The sequence below is a fragment of the Ipomoea triloba genome, chromosome 1 (genome assembly GCF_003576645.1).
Source record: "Ipomoea triloba cultivar NCNSP0323 chromosome 1, ASM357664v1".
Taxonomy (NCBI): domain Eukaryota; kingdom Viridiplantae; phylum Streptophyta; class Magnoliopsida; order Solanales; family Convolvulaceae; genus Ipomoea; species Ipomoea triloba.
The window spans coordinates 15,823,838-15,845,792 of NC_044916.1; the positions used below are offsets into that span (position 1 = coordinate 15,823,838).

Here is a 21,955-nt window from a genome sequence, read left to right on the forward strand (position 1 = left end):
ATGTGTTAGGTTTGAGCTTATATTGTCACTACATTATGAGAATATTCATGATTTTTCAAACTTATACATATTGAAATGGTGAACCCTAGATGAAAATTTAGGCATTACTTGCTTGGTTGGGTTAAAGGTGAAATTGGGAGCACGTATAGAAAAGAATGATGCTTTATGACTCCATGAACGCTACATTGTTGATTCCAACCATATACTTGTTGAATGGTGAGCTTATTTGTTCATATCATTTTCAATCCCAACTTGGTCTTGAGGAAGAAGATGAAGTTGACTTTTGTGTTGACTTTTGTAATGAAATTGTTTCTAGTATGATAGAAAGTATGGTATGATCATTGTTGTTTGTGAATTGGAGAATTATGAAGGATATTGTTGAAAAGAATTGTTAAATTATACAAATGAAGTGTGTAGATCTTAAACTTTCATAATGCAACCCAAGATGATGAATCTTGAATTTAAATGAGAAAACATTTCCTTGTATTATGCGAAATTATTGATTGATTTATAGGTGATAAGACTACGAGATACCCTTATTTCAGGCACATTTTAGGGTGTTTTATTGCGTCTATAGCATCCTTATTTGGTAAATTGTGTGCGTAAATGTTTGAAAATCACTAACTAATGCACAGAAGCTACTTATAGCTTAAAAGAAGTAAAACAGGAGCCCTGTGAGCAAATAGGACCAAAAGATGAGCTTAAAAAGCAAACTAGGCAAAAGCGGAGCCCCGGAGGACCAATCTGGAAGGCCACACGTGTGTGAGCAAGCGTGGAAACTTTCCAGAAGCTCCCCACGCACGCTCACACGCGTGTGAGAGGCGTGGAGGCGTGTTGCGCGAATTTCAGCTAGGGTTGTCATTTCAGGGACTATTTAAACCCCTTTGATGAATTTCCAGAGGAGGATTCCAGAATTTTTAGTTTTCCCTTTTCTTAGTTTTTCCTTTGGAGAACTTTCTCCATTTTTTTCTAGTTTCTAGATTAGATCAATCTCCATTGTAGAAGACAACAAGCTTGGATTGAAGATCTTCTTCTCTCTAGGTGATCTCTATTTCATTTCTATAATTTTGGTAATCTTATTCTTGGATTAAATTAGCTTTTGCTTGCATTTCATATCATGAGTAGCTAATTTAGTCTAGGGATTTGGATTGTGTGATTGAATATTGCTTTTGTGATGATCTTATTTCTAGATCTTGGATCTATGAGTTTGTGTTGATGGATTATCTATTCTTGTCTTTTGATTGTTGTTTTGATGAGATCTTGTTTGGATTTGACCAATCTAGATGAGAGATTGAGCTCTTGACTCTTTCATGTCTTTGATTAGAGTTAGGATTTAATGCTTTACACAATCAAAGTTCCTATGGACTTCTTAAGAATAGTAGGATAGTGTGTAGCTTAAGTGTTTGATAAAATTCCTCTTAGAACTTTGGATGCTTGAAGGCACTCCTAAGTCAAAGAAGCGTTAGTACACAAGGTGGAAAAGGACTAAGACAACACACTCTTGAATAGCCAATATCCTAGCAATCCTGATCCATGACCTTGCACTCTCACTATGCAATATTCATGAACACTATCCAATCCCTACCCCTTTTACATATTCCCAAAATCACTTTTACTTTACTACTCTTTTGCACTCAAACCAACCAATGAACTACACTCTCACTTGCAATTCCACCCTTCACCACACTCAAGTCCTATGCATGATCCAATCAAGTAAACTCCCGAATGTTTGACATACCTCCACGTCCCTCCTTCGAGACCGACACTCGGGGAGTCACAGACTTTCCGTTTTATCATACAAATATCTTTTGACATTTCACCCTATGCACGCAAGTGTTGTCAATAGGAAATGACGTCGCAATCCTCAACCACACATCTGATAAAGCTGTGGGTATGGAGTGAGTGGGTGAAGGTGGTAAAACGAAGACTCAAGACTCCCCGAGTGTCGTGTCTCTCAAGGATGGCGAATGAGATTCGTATTGGTGTGTTGGCATCTAAGAGGTTGAAGGAAAAGAGTTATGGGAATGGCTAGGGGTTGGATTCATTTGTAAGAGGGTAAGGTTGATAAAAGTTGTGTAAAGTAAAGAAAAGTAAAGTGGAGATTGGGGCTTTGTTGTGTAAAGTAAAGAAAAGTAAAGTGGAGATTGGGGCTTTATTGTGTAAAGTAAAGAAAAGTAAAGTGGAGATTGGGGCTTTAGGCTTTTCCATGTGGTTTATCTTTGGTCGGTTTTGCGAGTGCAAGTCGTGGAATAAACCAGGGAGTTCATGGCACACTACCAAGTGGTGCCACACTTTGGACTCCCACATCCTCATTCGGTTGGGGCATTTCATCGAACACTTTGTCTACCACTCCTCTCGGATCTTGTCCTTTCGGACTAAGAGCGGAGATGTGGGTGAGTTAGACTCGTGAGTGGCCGCTATCGCGCACACACTCACTTCCTTTGGGTTTGCTACCTAATGTGGCTACAAAAGGCACAAAGCTTGAAGAACATCATCCACACAAGTTCAACATCCAACAAGCAAGCAATTCACAAATCAAAGCAATAATATTAAACATCCATATAGATCTACCATGGGGCCACCAATCCCCTATCTAATCTACTCTAGCATGCTAAGAAACAAGAACAAGAAGGGAAAATTCAAAGAAACAAGTATTGAATTAGAAATTGAAGAGAATGGTTACTGTTAGGAACATCATGTAATAGGTTTTGATGATACCAACTATTAAGTAGAAATCCCCAAGTCTCGATACATAGGCAAAACGCTGTAAGTTCGACAAGTAAACCAAGAGCGAAAATACAACCGGGTAACTTTGAGCTCAACTCGGAAAATATTTAAGCTTGAGGTAAATTTGTTTGAACATCTTAGAAGTCTTGTGTGTTGTAATCATATAGACAGATCAGAAGAAAGCATGGGACAACACTGGAGGAATAAGGGTCTGCGAGACATCAACTAAGTCTCGAGACATAAGCAGAGTTCGAGAGGTAGGACCTCTCGATACAGTTATCCAGTTCGAGACATAAACAGAGTTCGAGAGATAGACCTCTCGATATTTGAGTTCGAGACATCAAGCAATCAAGATATCAACCTTGGTCTCGATACACTAACAACTCTCCAACAAAGCTGAATGACGGCCTTACTTAAAGTGTGGAGAAGAAGAATATCATGGAGATGGAACAATGAAGAGGTGCCGAACGTGAAGATTTCAAAATGGGCGGAAATGGATGACACGTCAGATTTCCACCACAAACGGTCAAAAGGTGCACCAATGCTGAAGTGATCTGATTCCCTACAAACAAGGAATAATGGGAATATAAAAAGAGTAACTTTTACCAAAAGACGAAAGTGGAGCATGGACTCAAGAAAGTGAACTATGGAATATTCACTACAAGACAAAGAGGTTCAAGTTACAAGATCACCACTCCATGAAATATGCTGAAAATATGCAAGACCCATGATCAGCATGGGAGACAAATTTCAAACGGAATAATTTTCCCTCCAACGGAATTATTCCTCTACTCTCATATATAAGGACGTAAAGACACAGAAGAAAAAAAAAGGAAAAAAGTTGGTTCGAAATTCTTAAGAAGTGTCTGTCTAAAACGTTCAAGTGCAAGTGTAACTTGGAATATCATCCTGATATTCAAAACAGCGAGAAAACACATCTTAGTGTTTCAAGAGAGTTACAAAGCTTAAACTGTTATACATCCAGAAGGTGACCGAAGCTGCTCTACATCGAAGTTGATTCAACGATAGCTTGTGGTCAGATTGGAGTCTGTTACATTCAACTGTGACAACCAAAAACACCTTGCTTTGGATTAAGCAAGAGAGGTGGAGTAACCTGGCAGCTGTCCGAGTGAAAGAAACCTGAGGCTTGAGGCTTGGTGGGCGTGATGGTCAAGTGCTCGAGAGGTGGAGTAGCTGGAAGCGGGGAGAAAGACCTTGGAGAGGCGGAGTAACCTGGGAGCTGTCTTGTGAAGATCCTGAGGCTTGACGCGGGCTTGGTGATCAAAGGTCAAGTGCTCGAGAGGTGGAGTAACAAGAAGCAGGGCGAAAAACCTGAGGCTTGAGGCGGGCTTCGTGATCAAAGCTCAAGCGCTCGATATTGTATTAAAAAAGGGAAGTTTTTAGTGCAATCCTTCCAGGGAGTTTCTGGAAGAAGAGTGGACGTAGGCGGGTTGGCCGAACCACTTAAAAATCTCTTGCATTTACTTACTGTTTTTATCTCTCGCTAACCTCGATTGCACTGCATATAAACACTTCTCGAACTACTCAAACTCGTGCTAACTAAAAGGGGATAACATTTCCGCTGCGCATAAAACTTTGTCTTCACCTCGTGAGGTATCGAACCTAAACATCCTAAGTTCAATACACACGAGAGGTGAAAAGATTTGCAAAATCTTATACAAGTCTATTCACCCCCCCCCCTCTAGACTTGTACCCCATCCCCTTGGGACAACAGTTACCACCCTTGAAAAAGGGTCTTACAACCTTGATCTTGAAATCCCAATCTTCTTCTTGCCCTTGATCTATTCTAAACTATGAATGAAGGAATTTTCCCCCAAGAGGGGAGAAAACCCTCTAGTCTATCTACCCTATTCTATCAATTTTCTGATCTACTCTTGTCTTTAGGTTTAGGGCAAAAGGGATTTAATAGGTGACAAAAAAAGGAACAAATTTCCGAAAATAGCCCTTGGCCCGACCACGCTTGCTCACACGCGTGAGTGGCGTGGTGGCTCTCTGAAATAATTCCACGCCTAGCCACACGCGTGTGAGGCTGCGTGGGACGCAACTGCATTTCGGCTTGTTTGTCTTTTGCTCTATTTTAGCTTCAAATCCCTCTCCAACCTGTGAAATACTTCAAAACTCTTTCTAGAAATGTTGTTAGAAGATTTTGATCGCATTTGAGCTAAAATGCATGTGAATTGTTGTTATTGGATGTCAAAACGATGCGCTTTTAATCTAATAAAGACCCATTGGATGTCAAAACGATGCGCTTTTAATCTAATAAAGACCCCTTGGATGTCAAAACGATGCGCTTTTAATCTAATAAAGACCCCTAATAAGTGCTATTCTTGGTGCTTATCAAAGTTTCCACACTTAAACCTTGCTTGTCGTCAAGCAAGCATACTTTTCGGAGTTGAGCGGGTGAAATCCCCTACACTATCTACCAAGACTGCTAAACTCGTGCCAACCAAATGTAAGAAATATGCTAAGGAAGTCAAGGTCTCGAGAGATGGATATTTCATGAGAAGATTTTTGTTCACACCTTTCAAGCATGCAAGTGACAAAAGAGTTTTCACCTTGTATTTTCTAGGGGCCTCCAGCCGATCCGACTAGTGGGAACGATGCTCACCCCTTAGCCAATTTCCAACCTAACGCCAAAGCCTCTTTACATTATATAAGTGAAGGCAGGGACATGGACCGCTCATCGCCATGGTTTGGGCGATCACTCTATTTTCTCACTTCCTAGGATAACGTCATCAGGCTACCCGACTTCACATGGAGATCCATGCTTTTTCGAAGGTCAGTGCAATGGGTGCCTGAATCCTAGCGAAGTGGCTCACCTCCTCTCTATTTTCTCATCTTTCAAGATCTCTTCGGGGCAACCGACTTCACATGGAGATCCATGCTTTTTCGAAGATGGCTCACCTCACTTTTATCTCTAGGAATGGCCTTTTGCCTTTATTCACGTTTCACCATATCAACCCCTCATGCCTTTTTCTAGGGATTAGGGATTGTTTTCACTCATAGCTCACTTAGACTCTTCTTTTGCCCCATGTCCTGCTGAGGTTAATTCAGTTTCCAGGCTTCGCTATTCTTATCTTTCTAAAAGTCAAAGGATTCACACTCCCACTTCGAGAGATCCTTGACTGGGGTCCAAACAAAATACAAGGTGAAAGCATGCAAGCACTCATCAAAAATTTTCAATTGGGGTTGGAATGTGCAAATTGGTGCAAAGTGAAACTTCCAAAGCATATTTAAGACATTCAATCCTTGGCACAAGGTTAGGAGCCCTCCTAGATAGTATTGGCAATAACACACCCTCTAGGTTCCTATACCTTGTCACTTAATCAATTAACTGTTTCAAGAAGCATACACCCTTTCCATACTTAAAAATAAACATCGTCCTCGATGTTTCCATAAGGAACGGAGGAAAAAGGATATATGTTTAAGGGTTCCACACATGCCGCTTTTCCACACTTAAAAGTGTGAACTGGCTAAAACAGTTCTAACAAACAGACTACATCCGACACAACAATTATATGCAGCTCTTCATTTGCGATTCTAGAAAATAAACCAAAACAGGGCATTGAATCAGGATAAAAGAAATACTTACAATTTGTATCCTTATCAAAGTTTTGCAATCTATGTTCGCCCTTTAAACACAGTTAGAGTAAAGGTAAAGAAATAAATTAGGAATTGAAATTATACCTTTAAAGATTGGTCTTTCATGGTTGTTGGTGGAGTGGTCCCTTCTTCTTATTTGTGGGTTGCCTCCCAAAAGCGCCACGTTTAACGTCTTTGGCTAGACGAAACGTGCAAGATAAAACATAAACAGAAATTTAGCTAAAAATATAAACAAAAGTAAAGAGATTGTCCACAATCAATTGTTTAGAATTATCAAATCACAAGCATCATCATCAAGATTTTTCTTTTATTTTCTTCAGTTTCTTCCTTCCTTCATGTTCTCTTGATTTCCTTGATCTCTCTTGAAATCTCATCCAGCTTTTGCATTTGCTCCAAGTGCAATTAGTATTGGAAATTTTAGAGGGATCTCCAATCAGTGACTGGGTGAACCAGCTCGGAATGTTGAAGCTAGAGGAGTTGGGGTTTTGCTCTTCAGGTTGTGGTGGAGGTACAGACGGTCCGGGCTCTCTCGGTGGTGGAGAATACATTGAAGAATCCAACGGCGAATACATGTAACACCCGTACTTGGCTATACCGAACAGCCGGAGTGGTTACCGCCACATCTAGACTAAACCCAATCACATACAGATAGGATTCATTCTAGATGCACAGGCTAAAGATAAGGAAACTGTACTACATCATCATAACCATCATAACTTGATATATATTTTCATAACATCAACAAAAGAGTAGCTAAGCTAGCTACTAACACGTACCAAAGTTTAGTTATAGCCCACCAAGAGAGTTTGAGCTAGACCCGACCTCACTAGCCATCTTAGCACTAGCTTGGCTACAAAAGATATATACACAAAAGGTCAGACTTGACTTCCCACCCTAGGCACTACCTAGTCTAACGAGTGGTACACCGAGCCAGTATAGGTGCCCCAAATGAGGTGCCACTCACCCTCGAACCATGTGATGTGGTCCAGAAAGTTGCAAGTATTGATATACATCATCCACTCCTCATGATACTCCGGGGGACTCGGGTCCCACGGGTAGGGATAGCGAACGATAAACTCGAGGGGATCACTCCCGGGTAAAACCTCTATGGGATAAAACCCATACCTAGCCTGGATGACGTCCAGAGGACACAACGGGTCAACAGGGGCAGGTGACCAAACCGGTACCGCTGGTGAGATAGAAGTGGGAACAGGGTCGGGAGTACAAGTCAGCACTGGAGGGTCTGGAGCATAGCCAGGGGCGAACGGGTCATCATCAGACAGATAATGTACGTAGTCATCGTAATCTAAGACGGGGAACTCAAACTCCGATGGATCGGAGTCCGCGGGGCTGCATGAGCCCACACTAGATTCCATCTGACAAAGGACACAACGAAGTGTAGTTAGCACGACGGCTAAGTAAGGAAATCCATTGTCACTCAAAAGTAAACAAAGGTTTCAAAAACAAACATAATACTCAGAAAACTGTAAACTTTACCCATAAGTTGCAATCTACCTGCAATCAGATTATCAACAAAAGAAAGTATAGCATAGTATATGAGTGATATCAGCATATAATACTTTCATTTCCGAGAATTCCACCATTTAATTCAAAATAGTGAGTTCCACAACACACACACTTACTGTTCAGAACTCATGACATTTTATTTTGCGACCTAGTTGTTAGGAACATAATGTAATAGGTTTTGATGATACCAAAATGTATTTAAGAATCCCCTAAGTCTTGAAAGATAGGAATTATATGTAAGTTCGACAAGTAAACTAAGAGCGAAAATACAACCGGGTAACTTGAGCTCAACTCGGAAAATATTTAAGCTTAAAGTGAAACTTGTGGGAACATCTTAGAAGTCTCGTGTTGTAATTTTATAGATAGATCAGAAGAAGGCACGGGACAACACTGGATGAATAAGGGTCTGCGTGACATCAACTAAGTCTCGAGACACAAGCAAAGTTCGAGAGATAGGATCTCTCGACACAAGAATCCAGTTCGAGACATAAGCAGAGTTCGAGAGATAGATCTCTCGATACATGGGGACGAGACATCATCTTTGGTCTCGATAAACTGACACTTCTCCAAAAGGCTGAATGACGGTCAGGAAGCATGGATAAAGTTTGGAGAAGAAGAATACCATGGAGATAAAATATTAAGGAGGTGCCAGAAGTGGATGCCACGTCAAAATTCCACAACAAACGGATAGAAGGTGCACCAATCCAAAGTCGGTCTTATTCCCTAAAACGAGGATCAATGGGAATTTAAAAAAGAGTAACTTTTACCAAAAGTAGCAAGTGGAGCATGGACTCAAGAAAGTGGATTATGGAACATCCACTACCAAACAAAAGGTTCAAGTTACAAGACCACCACTCCATGAAAAATGCTGAAAAGATGCAAGTCCCATACACAGCATGGGAGACAAATTTCAAACGGAATAATTTTCCCTCCAACGGAATTATTCCTCAACTCTCATATAAAAAGGACGTGAAGACACAAAGCTCAAAAAGAAGAAGGTTGGTTAATTCGAAAATCTTAAGAGGTGTCTGATTCAAACGTTCAAGTGCAAGTGCTAAATTTGGAATATCATCCTGATATTCAAAAACAGCGAGAAAACACATCTTAGTGTTTGAGAGAGTTACAAAGCTTAAACTGCTACACATCTGGAAGGTGACCGAAGCTGCTCTACATCGAAGTTGATTCAACGATAGCTTGTGGTCAGATTGGAGTTTGTTACATTTAACTGTGACAACCAAAAGTCCTTGCTTTGGATTAAGCAAGAGAGGTGGAGTAACCTGGCAGCTGTCTAGTGAAGATCCTGAGGCTTGAGGCGGGCTTGGTGATCAAAGCTCAAGTGCTCGAGAGGTGGAGTAACTGGAAGCGGGGAGAAAAACCTTAGGAGAGGCGGAGTAACCTGGGAGCTGTCTTGTGAAGATCCTGAGGCTTGAGGCGGGCTTGGTGATCAAAGCTCAAGTGCTCGATAGGTGGAGCAACAAGAAGCGGGGCGAAAAACAAGTGCTCGATAGGTGGAGCAACAAGAAGCGGGGCGAAAAACCTGAGGCTTGAGGCGGGCTTCGTGATCAAAGCTCAAGCGCTCGATATTGTACTAGAAAGGGAAGTTTTTAGTGAAATCCTTCCAGGGAGTTTCTGGAAGAAGAGTGGACGTAGGCGGGTTGGCCGAACCACTTAAAAATCTCTCTCGCATTTACTTTCTGTTTTTATCTCTCGCTATCTAACTCTCGAACTGCACTGCATATAACCGCACCTCTCGAACTAACTCAAACTCGTGCTAACTAAAAGGGGATAACTTTTCCGCTGCGCATAAAACTTTGTCTTCATCTTGTGAGGTATCGGACCTAAACATCCTAAGTCCAATACACACGAGAGGTCGAAAAAGATTTGCAAAATCTTATACAAGTCTATTCCCCCCCCCCCCCTCTAGACATGTACCCCATCCCCTTGGGACCAACACTAGTTACGAAGTAACTAGATTTTCATAGTTAGTAAAATTTACTTAGTTTCCCCCTGGATATGTGTAAGGCATACTTGGAATATTTTCAAGAACCTCGGGCCGCGGCACTCATGCCTCCAGTGAGGTCAAACATCTCAATAATTTCCGGGCCACGGCTCACAAGCCTCCCGTAAAGTCAAACATCTCAATAACTTCCGGGCCACGGCTCACAAGCCTCCCGCAAAGTCAAACATCTTAATAACTTCTGGGCCACGGCTCACAAGCCTCCCGTAAAGTCAACATCTCAATAACTTCCGAGCCACGACTTACAAGCCTCCCGTAAAGTCAACATCTCAATAACTTCCGGGCCATGGCTCACAAGCCTCCCGTAAAGTCAAAATCTCAATAACTTCCGGGCCACTGCTCACAAGCCTCCCGTAAAGTCAAACAACTCAATAACTTCCGGGCCACGGCTCACAAGCCTCCCGTAAAGTCAACATCTCAATAACTTCCGAGCTACGGCTCACAAGCCTCCCGTGAAGTCAAACATCTCGACAACATTATCCAGAAACTAAGGTTTTCAAAACATTCTTTTCTTTCCTTGAGTTTAATTAGTATTAACACATGATGTCCCAAAACAATTATTCTTATCCAAATATGTTTCCAAAAATGCACATTTTTGTCAATGACTTTTCACCATAAAATTCCAAGTGACAAGGGTCACACTTGTTTCTTAAAAACACAATTTTCTCCAAATTAATGAACGTAACTTACAAAATAATATTTGAACTTTCAAAAAAAAAAGAGAATTGACTCGGTTGCCCGTAGGCCTTCCAAACATCATCACATTCAGGATCAAAAACATCAGAAGAAAGTTCGGTCGAAAACGGAACCGCGTCGCGCAGACTCGCTGATGTCCGCAGCGTCGGACGCACGGCGGACGCGTGCGTCCGGGCCGCGTCCGCTCGTTCGGCAGTGACGCCAAAATTCTGGGCACCCACGTACGCGCGTCCGTGGTCGCGTCGGGCCTTTCGGCCGTGATGCCGAAACTCTGGGCGCCGATGGACGCGCGGTGGACGCGCGTCCAAGGCCGCGTCCATCCGCTTCTGCCAACTTCGGGCAGCAAAAACTGGGTTGTAACGCCCCGATTTTCCACTATTTTCACAAGTATAAGCCTATATGAACATAAACACAACATATACATGCATAAATTAACTATGAACATGCATACAAAATTACCAAACATTAAAGTGTAATTTCTTTGAGCCAACTTGTAGATCCATAACTTAGCACATAACTTTCACATAAAATTCCTTGTCACATAATTTACTAGAATTTGTTCACCTTCAAGTGACTAAACCAACTTAAGGGATTCCTTACCTCCCAAGTGAATTTTTAAGACCGTAGAAAGATGGTGATCTTCTCCTCCAAACTTTTCACCGAAGATCCTAAACAAAAATCACCATGATAACAATATTTTCATGAACCCTTAGTTTAAACTTAAGTTCTAGGAAGGATTCTAGTCATATTAACCGAACAAAACCAAAGTTTTTACCTATTATGGAGCACTTGTGTTGAAGAAAAAGCTATGGAGTTCTTGGATCACAATGTAGAAGAATGAAATTTTCTTCCTCTTCTTTTCCCTTCTATTTTCGAAAATGAGAGAGAGAGAGAGAGTGATGGGAAAGATGGCTTGAAGCTTAAGTTAACAAGTATGATCATCCCATACTTCTTATGACAAAACACTATTTAATCACCATGTGGTAATAAGGGTGACACTTGTCAAAATTCTATGGTAGATCTTGAAGAGTAGGGATTATTTTGCCGGTTTGGGATCAAAACAGATAAAGGTTCGGAGGATTATAACTTAATTCGGGAAAATTCTAACACCAAAATTATTCTAAAAATAATCTCGTCATTAACAACTAAAATTGGAAATTTTTCGGTATCTCGCGAAATACAGGTACGAAGGTCCGTAACAATTTCACTCTTACAGTCCGTTTAAATTTCTCTTGAACTAAATAGGAAGTTCAGGATTAATCGTATCGTACTTAATAATCCACTTTCTAGGGAAATTCGAACTGTATATACATCCTTAAAAATTTTTCGGTTCGTGACCGGTACGTAGATCGCAGCTTATTAATAACTAGCCTAAAAAAAAATAAAATTCGAACCCTAACTTTGCCGGAATAACTGAGGGGTTACAATACATGTCCGAGAGAGACGGGGAATTGAATGACATCGGAGAAGGTGTGAATCTTGGGGATGTCATGGGCGTGTTAGCATGATCTTCCGCCATCTCCTCATCTACCCTCGTCCGCGCTTGTTATCTCAAGTGAAGTTTTGCGACGTCTTCGGGAGATAAAGAAACTATGTGCGCTCCTGGAAGCCGATGTTCAAACCAATTCATTTTCATTTGATTGCCCAGCGAGACGCATAGCCTCGTCACCAAGGGGCCTATAAAGATTGCCCTGGCTGACTCTTGCTGTTGTGCAACAAGCAAGTTCCTACAAATCGCGCTCATGTTCACTGAGTTCCTGGTGTCCATACTCCAAAGTATGAACAGCTCCGCCTTTGAGACTCGGTCATATGTCTCAGGCCTTCCTTCCCATGAATTAGCGATCACCTTCCATAAAACCTTTAAATCCTCTCTTACAGTCTGAGAGACTCTCACTCTTGACCCTTCCCATTCGACTCCTTGTCTTGCGATCATCGACCAATATTTTCTCGAAATGTCCCTGTCTCCAAAGTCATGCCTCAATCTCCTGTACCAGTGCTTCGACTGGTCTTCCTCATTGTAGAATCCAAGGAGAACACCCAAACGGTTGGCCGATATGTTATGGTTCTGGTTGAAGAGTCTAAACTTAATGGTAGGGCTGTAGAGATCTCCAGCCACTCCGTCAACCTTCAAGCTCGCGATAAACTCATGTACTAGAGGGATAAAGGTATCCTGTCTCCAGCTTAACAGATTCTTCCAATATGGCTCTGCAATCAACCTCTCCAGTCCATATTTGCACTCATAATCCTCCAATACTCTCAAGTCTACATATCTCCATTGCACAATAGGGTAATTTAACAACTGCTTGTACCGCCCTAGCATGGTTGCTGTCATCAGTAAAATTTGAGTTCCAGTGGATACTTCTATATAACGGGTGTTAGCGTCCCTAGCACTGTTTTCTTCTGCCGGGGCTTTCCCTCTTTGGAGCCTTTGAGCAATCTGTAACACCCCAATTTTCACATCTTGGATTTATTACGAAATCCCTAATAATACATTGCGGAAGCTTACATCATATCAACAGAAAACCGGGTGCTACCGCCACACCTAGAGTGAATTCTATCACCTCTTTGACAAACTCCACTCTAAGTGCACAGGCTAAACTTACAACATTAATAACAATCCCTGTCTACATCAAAGAGTAGACCTCAACCTGTACTTCCCTTCTATCCCGAGCTCATCGGCTACAAGGTCCCACACTAAACTGCAACTGATAAGAAACACATTGAAGTGCAGTTAGCGCGCGACGGCTAAGTAAGGAAATCCATTTGTCACTTAAAAGTAGACAAAGGTTTGAAAACATAGATAATCTAAAAGCTTTATATAAAGTCTTACCGTGATTTGAAAATCTGCCTGTAACGAAACGATTTATAGATAGTATAATAGCGTATAAACGTTAAATCATATAAAGCTTTTCTCAAATAAGAATGAAGTCATAACTTGCCACTCAAAATAATTTTCATGCCCTTTTCAGACAAGTTTGCAAAATTTCACATTTCCAGGAATTTCATCATTTGCAAATAGAACCGCAGCTCTAATATTTATAATAATCTGAACCGCAGCTCAGAGTAACAACAATTTTCATACTGCATATAGAACCGCAGCTCTATAATAATCTGAACCGCAGCCCAGAATAACAATAATTTTCATACTCAAAAATTTTCCACTTAGTTTCCCCTGAGTAAGCACTTTGAACATTTCTCAATTCTCCTTCTCAAACCTTGGGCAGTGGCATTTCCCTGCCTTCCCGTCGGTCTCCTTATCCCAACCTAGGGCCATGGCACTCCAGCCCTCCCATAGGTCCAACCTTATTCCAACCCCGGGCCGTGGCGTTTAAGCCTTCCCGAAGGTCCCCACCTTATTCCATAAACTAAGGGTTTGAAAACATTTTTCTTTTTCTTTCCTGGAATCAAATAGTATTTTCAAAATAATTTATTTCATCCAAATATGGTTGTGACATCCCAAAATTTCGTCACTAGTTTTGTTACAAAAAAAAAAATATTTTTGTCAAAATTGATTTTGACAGTTTCTGTCCAGAAATTACAGTTTTGCGCAGTCCGAAAGATTAAGCCTGTAAAAATAGTTCCCGAACTCTTTTTCACTTGAACTTTTTATGGTAGAACCCTAACGCATATTACTTGATGTTCATAAAAAGTTTTGGTCACCTAGGTTCACGAATTTACACAGAAAATTCCATTTTTGCCCTTGGCAGTGTGCTGTCCAGCATTTTTCCTTCTCTAGACCAGTTTTGGGAAAAATTCCGAAAACCATACTTATACTACTCCAAAAATTATGAAAGTTTATATGCGGTTTCTAAACTTATAGAACTACATGTATAAAAAAAATTGGACCAAAATAATTTACCGATTTTTCCCAGAAATTCACGGAAGTTACTGACAGAAATCTGTCCTGATTTCCTTTCTCTATTTCCACAAGTATAAGCTTATATAGACATAAATACAACATATACAAGCATATCCAAGCTATGAACTTGTATACGAAAATATTCCCAAAGCTCCAAAAACACCATATTTCAACTAAAATCAATTATCCAAATTCAAGTGACTAATTCCAACTTAAGGGAATTCCTTACCTCACAAGTGTGTAATATCACCGTAAAAGTAGTCTTGAACCTTTATCCCCGAGTTTCACCGAAAAACCCTAGGTAGAATACACCACCATAACAACATATTTAAGAAATCTTTACCTACAATCAAGTTCTAGGGAAGAAATCAAGACTTTTTAACCGACTAAAACCGCAAACTTACCGAATAGTTGAAGACTTGTGTGGAGATTGGCTATGGAAGCTTGAAGCAAGGAAGAAGAGGATGAAGAAGATGAAAGCTCACACTCTCTCCCTCTCTTGGTATTTCAGCCAAGGCAAGACCAAAAGGACAAGGGGAATAAACATGTTTTAGACACTTAGTACTTTGAGGGGAATGTTTGCATGGAAGAATTAAAATAGAATAAAATAATGGTGTATTTTTAAACTTATCAGTTGGGGTCCAAACAGATAAAGTTTCGGTAGAAAATAATCTGGATAGAATAATTCTCGAAACCAAAAATTTATTCCAGACTAACCCTCAAAATTGGGCTAGGTTCGGTACACCGCGAAATTTTAGCGATGTACGATCAAAATAAATTTTCGCTGCTATGGGCTGATTTAATTGAATAGGAAGTTCAAGAATAATAATATGGTGTCTAATAATCCATTTCCTAGGATAATCGGGTCCGAATACCAGCTCCTAAAATTTTACGGTTCGTGACCGGCACGAACGATCGCAACTTAATAACAACTATACTTCCTTAAAAAAAATTATTTTGAAGCATCGGTCACTTATCTTATGAATGTCATAGCTTAAAGACATATTTTCTGAACCTCAAACTTATCGAAATAGACGAGGGGTTACATTGCGCTACCCCGTGGTGTTTAACCACATGCTTAATATAGGCTCTTGCCAACTTTTCCATTGACCATGTTTTGTTCATCGGGATGAATCTCGCTGTCTTGGTCAGTCGATCAACAATGACCCACACTTGATCGTTTCCCGCCTTAGTCCTAGGCAATCCCCCCACAAAATCCATAGAGATTGAGTCCCATTTCCACTGCGGAATCTCTAATGGTTGCAATAATCCCTTTGGTTTGCTTCTTTCTGCCTTGACCTTTTGACAGTTCAAACATCTAGCCACAAATTCAGCTACATCCTTTTTCATGCCCGACCACCAAAAGTTTTGTTTCAAATCCATATACAATTTATCTCCGACAGGATGAACTGAATAAGGTGTGTAATGGCCTTCTTTCATTATTTGCTCCATTATCTTCTTACACCCTTTTGGTATTATCCACCTACCCTGGAATCTTATGCTCCCATCCGGGTGTAGTTCAAATGGCCCATGTTTTCCATCAACCATCTTCTCCTTGATGCACTCCACCCAATTGTCCTCTTCTTGTGCTTGTTTGATTTCATCAAATAGGGTTGGGGTGGCCGACATGTAATATAATTTCTTTTCTTGTTCCTCTTGACCGCACATTTTCACTTCTAGATTGAGTCCTTGAAACTCCTTACATAACTGCTCGGGTAATATCCAAAGAGCATGGTTTGTCTTCCGACTCAAGGCATCAGCTACCTTGTTTGCCTTACCCTCGTGATATTGAATTTCCAAATCATAGTCCTTAATCAACTCCAACCATCTCCTTTGTCTTAAATTGAGATCCATCTGGGTGAAGATATACTTTAAACTCTTGTGGTCTATATAAATCTTGCATGAGACTCCATAGAGATAGTGTCGCCAAATTTTGAGTGCGAATACCACTGCCGCCAGTTCCAAGTCATGTGTCGGGTAGTTAGCTTCATGAGGTTTTAATTGTCGAGAAGCATACGATATTACCCTTCCATCTTGCATGAGGACACATCCTAGTCCTTTGTGAGACGCATCAGTGTACAACTCATAACCTTCCGTTCCAACAGGTAGAGTTAACACTGGAGCGGTGGTCAATCTCTTCTTAAGCTCCTGAAATGCCTGCTCGCATTCTCCGTTCCAACTATACTTGGTCGTCTTTTTGAGCAAGTTCGTCAGTGGTCTTGCTATCTTTGAGAAATCCTGAACAAACCTTCGGTAATAACCCGCCAAACCTAAGAAACTGCAGATTTCCGTAACTGATTTGGGCACTTCCCATTCAATTACAGCTCGTATCTTGGCTGGATCCACCCTTATTCCTTCCTTGGTGATTAAAAGTGACCAAGAAATGCGACTTCTCTTTTCCAAAATTCGCATTTTGAAAGCTTTGCGAAAAGTTTCTTCTCCCTTAGTGTCTGTAACACTGTCCTAAGATGTTCCTCGTGTTCCTCCGGTGTTTTAGAGTAGACCAAGATGTCATCTATGCAAGCGACGACGAATTTATCCAGGTATGGAAGGAAAATCCGGTTCATCAAGTCCATAAAGGTTCTTGGGGCGTTAGTCACTTGGTGATACCCTGACCGTAGGTCAATCTTCGAGAATACACCCGCTCCATTCAATTGATCAAATAGGTCATTGATCCTGGGCAACGGGTACTTATTCTTTACTGTGACTCGATTGAGTTCCCTATAGTCAATGCACAATCTAAGACTCCCATCCTTCTTCTTCACGAACAACACTGGTGCGCCCCAAGGCGATACGCTTGGTCTAATAAATCCCTTTTCCAACAGCTCTGCCAATTGTGCCTTCAGCTCCTCCATCTCTTTGGGTGCCATCCGATAAGGCGCTTTTGAGATAGGTGAGGTTCCTGGTACAAGATCGATAGTGAATTCCACTTCCCTTTCTGGTGGCATCTCAGTGAGATCGTCGGGGAATACGTCAGGAAATTCGCATACAGTTGGAATTCGGTCCATCTCGAGTTCTTCTACTTCGGCGTCTTCCACCAAGCAGAGATACGCTTCGCATCCCTGGCGAACGTACTTCTTTAATTTCTGCATCGTCAACAACTTTGATTTGGGTTGCTTGTCAATTCCCCGGTAGGATATTCTCCTTCCCTTTTGTCCTTGCAAGACAATTTTTCGCTCATTAGACACGATCCGAGCTTTGTACTTATCCAACCAGTCCATCCCGAGTACTACATCGATGCCTTCAAGTTCAAAACGAATCAGGTTTCCGGGGCAGTTAAACCCCGCTATTTCTATAGCAACGTTGTCATAACCATCCTTACAGGATACTACTACTCCCGAAGCCATTGTGACATTTAAATCTAACTTAGTAGTAGGCCTTAACTTTAGTTTATCAGCGAACGCAGAGGATATAAATGAGTTGGTAGCCCCTGTATCAAATAGGACTAATCCGAGTACTGAGTTTATGGGGAATGTACCAGATACGGCGTCGCTAGCCTGAGCCTGAGCGCTATTGACGACGTAAATCCTGCCTTGTTTCTATCCGCTGCTTTCTCCCTTCACTTGCTTTCCTTTGTGGTTGGAACCAAACGTGGCATTCGCTGGTCTTCCCAGATTCACAAACTGGGAGTTGGTCCTCTTGTCTTCTGCTCCTGCGGGCTTTTGGCCGGCATTCCCATTGAATCTCCTTCCTTGATTCACATTCTGCAGAGGTTTTTGGGGACTGTCTTCCTGACTTCGGAACTGAAAAGATTTGTGCCCCAGGAGACCACACTTGTAACATCTAAACTTCATCCCTTGACAGTTTTCTCCGGGATGATTCCTCCCACATCTTGGGCAAGCAGGACGGTTCCCCAGATTGACTCCTTCTCTTCCTCGTACTGGGTTGAAGCTGCCTTGGTTGGCCTTCTTGTTTCCTGCCGGAAACTTCCGAGACTTGCCATCAGCTTTCCTCTTGCTTCGGCCGTAGACTTCCTGTTGGTCTAGGTATACTTGATAATGATCTGAGGCTCTATCATACGCCTCTTTCAAGGTAGAGCACATGAATGGTGCGATCATTCCCCTTATGCTCCAGTCCAACCCCCGAACGAATCTCCTTGCCTTACTTGCCTCATCCGGTACGATCTCTTGAGCAAAACGCATCAGCTCAACGTATTGGTCATAATATTCCTGGATAGTTGCTCCCTTCTGCTTTAGTCGTAGGAACTCCTCGCATTTAATCCCCTTAATACGCTCTGTGTAGAATTCTTCCCTTAATTCCACCTTGAATTCTTCCCAACCAAACGCTGGGTCTTGCAAGAGATTAGGTCCGACTGTTGCCCACCAGTTGTCTGCGGTTTTCGTCAGGTAATAGACTGTAGAAGATACTCGTTGATTCGCAGGGCAATTCACTGCGTTGAGCAACTTGTCGAACGTTCGGATCCACTCCTCCAAAATCACTAGATCTTTTTCACCTGCGTAGTACGGCGGTTGTCGGTTGGCGATTGCCTTAGCAAAATCCACCCGTGGCTGTCCCTGGTTTTGGTTTCGACCTTGCTGAGCTAGCATAAACTCAGCCATCCTCTCCATTGCCTGAGCCATACGATCTATTGCAGAGGTATTATCGTTGTCACCCGCAGGTGCATTTCGTCTCGGCGGCATATTTGCTGAACGATAATTCCAAGTTAGTACTTGAGGTATAGAAATCCTTACGGAATTAGTTAGTTAGGTAGTTAGTATAGCACCTACTCAAGTCCTATACAGTCCTTCCTAACATTCACCCTTTTCACACCCTCTAAGCAAGGGTTTCAAACGTAGCATAATGATAATCAACACATTACGCTAGCAAGCTCACTTACAAAAGCTTAAGCAACCACATGCAGGGAAACACAAATATTGACCATATTATTTAACGACCAGAACCGTGAGATTCTGTAGAGTAAAAGTGGAATACCCCCTTCTTATGCCACCCGGCCTCCATTCCAGCTCTGCTCCGAACTTGTACTCGTCAAACTGTAAAAATAACTTAGATTGGTCTTAACGAACCTAAGTTGACTTCGAAACTTGATTAACTCGAAACTAGAGCTGACTCGAAAAAGTTTGACTTAGGATTCTGACTCGAAACAGGGCTATGATACCAACTTGTAACACCCGTACTTGGCTGAACCGAACAGCCGGAGTGGTTACCGCCACACCTAGACTAAACCCAATCACATATAGATAGGATTCATTCTAGATGCACAGGCTAAAGATAAGGAAACTGTACTACATCATCATGACCATCATAACTTGATATATATTTTCATAACATCAACAAAAGAGTGGCTAAGCTAGCTACTAACATGTACCAAAGTTTAGTTACAGCCCACCAAGAGAGTTTGAGCTAGACCCGACCTAACTAGCCATCTTAGCACTAGCATGGCTACAAAAGATATATACACAAAAGGTCAGACTTGACTTCCCACCCTAGGCACTACCTAGTCTAACGAGTGGTACACCGGGCCAGTATAGGTGCCCCAAATGAGGTGCCACTCACCCTCGAACAATGTGATGTGGTCTAGAAAGTTGCAAGTATTGATATACATCATCCACTCCTCATGATACTCCGTGGGACTCGGGTCCCACGGGTAGGGATAGCGAACGACAAACTCGAGGGGATCACTCCCGGGTAAAACCTTTATGGGATAAAACCCATAGCTAGCCTGGATGACGTCCAGAGGACACAATGGGTCAACAGGGCCAGGTGACCAAACCGGTACCGCTAGTGAGACAGAAGTGGGAACAGGGTCGGAAGTACAAGTCAGCACTGGAGGGTCTGGAGCATAGCCGGGGGCGAACGGGTCATCATCAGACAGATACTGTACGTAGTCATCGTAATCTAAGACGGGGAACTCAAACTCCGATGGATCGGAGTCCGCGGGGCTGCATGAGCCCACACTAGATTCCATCTAACAAAGGACACAACGAAGTGTAGTTAGCACGACGGCTAAGTAAGGAAATCCATTGTCACTCAAAAGTAAACAAATGTTTCAAAAACAAACATAATACTCAGAAAACTGTAAACTTTACCCATAAGTTGCAATCTACCTGCAATCAGATTATCAACAAAAGAAAGTATAGCATAGTATATGAGTGATATCAGCATATAATACTTTCATTTCCGAGAATTCCATCATTTAATTCAAAATAGTGAGTTCCACAACACACACACTTACTGTTTAGAACTCATGACATTTTATTTTGCGACCTAGTTACGGAGTAACTAGATTTTCATAGTTACTAAAATTTACTTAGTTTCCCCCTGGATATGTGTAAGGCATACTTGGAATATTTTCAAGAACCTCGGGCCGCGGCACTCATGCCTCCCGTGAGGTCAAACATCTCAATAACTTCCGGGCTACGGCTCACAAGCCTCCCGTAAAGTCAAACATCTCAATAACTTCCGGGCCACGGCTCACAAGCCTCCTGCAAAGTCAAACATCTTAATAACTTCCAGGCCACGGCTCACAAGCCTCCCGTAACGTCAACATCTCAATAACTTCCGGGCCACGACTCACAAGCCTCCCGTAAAGTCAACATTTCAATAACTTCCGGGCCACGGCTCAAAAGCCTCCCGTAAAGTCAAAATCTCAATAACTTCCGGGCCACCGCTCACAAGCCTCCCGTAAAGTCAAACATCTTAATAACTTCCGGGCCATGGCTCACAAGCCTCCCGTAAAGTCAACACCTCAATAACTTCCGGGCCACGGCTCACAAGCCTCCCGTGAAGTCAAACATCTCGACAACATTATCCAGAAACTAAGGTTTTCAAAACATTCTTTTCTTTCCTTGAGTTTAATTAGTATTAACACATGATGTCCCAAAACAATTATTCTTATCCAAATATGTTTCCAAAAATGCACATTTTTGTCAATGACTTTTCACCATGAAATTCCAAGTGACAAGGGTTACACTTGTTTCTTAAAAACACAATTTTCTCCAAATTAATGAACGTAACTTACAAAATAATATTTGAACTTTCAAAAAAAAAGAGAATTGACTCGGTTGCCCGTAGGCCTTCCAAACATCTTCACATTCAGGAGCAAAAACATCGGAAGAAGGTTCGGTCGAAAACGGAACCGCGTCACGCAGACTCGCGGATGTCCGCAGCGTCGGACGCACGGCGGACGCGTGCGTCCGGGCCGCGTCCGCTCGTTCGGCAGTGACGCCAAAATTCTAGGCACCGATGGACGCGTCCGGCCTTTCGGCCGTGATGCCGAAACTCTGGGCGCCGATGGACGCGCGGTCGACGCGCGTCCAAGGCCGCGTCCATCCGATTCTGCCAACTTCGGGCAGCAAAAACTGGGTTGTAACGCCCCGATTTTCCACTATTTTCACAAGTATAAGCCTATATGAACATAAACACAACATATACATGCATAAATTAACTATGAACATGCATACAAAATTACCAAACATTAAAGTGTAATTTCTTTGAGCCAACTTGTAGATCCATAACTTAGCACATAACTTTCACATAAAATTCCT

At 42.0% G+C, this 21,955-nt stretch overlaps 1 protein-coding gene across 1 annotated transcript; it reads right to left on the reverse strand.

Moving 5' to 3' along the window:
- Positions 1-17,989: 17,989 nt before the first annotated feature.
- LOC116002354 lies at positions 17,990-19,090 on the reverse strand. Its single transcript, XM_031242499.1, has one exon. It carries the CDS (start codon positions 19,088-19,090, stop codon positions 17,990-17,992), a length of 1,101 nt encoding a protein of 366 aa, XP_031098359.1.
- Between the last annotated feature and the right edge of the window lie 2,865 nt (positions 19,091-21,955).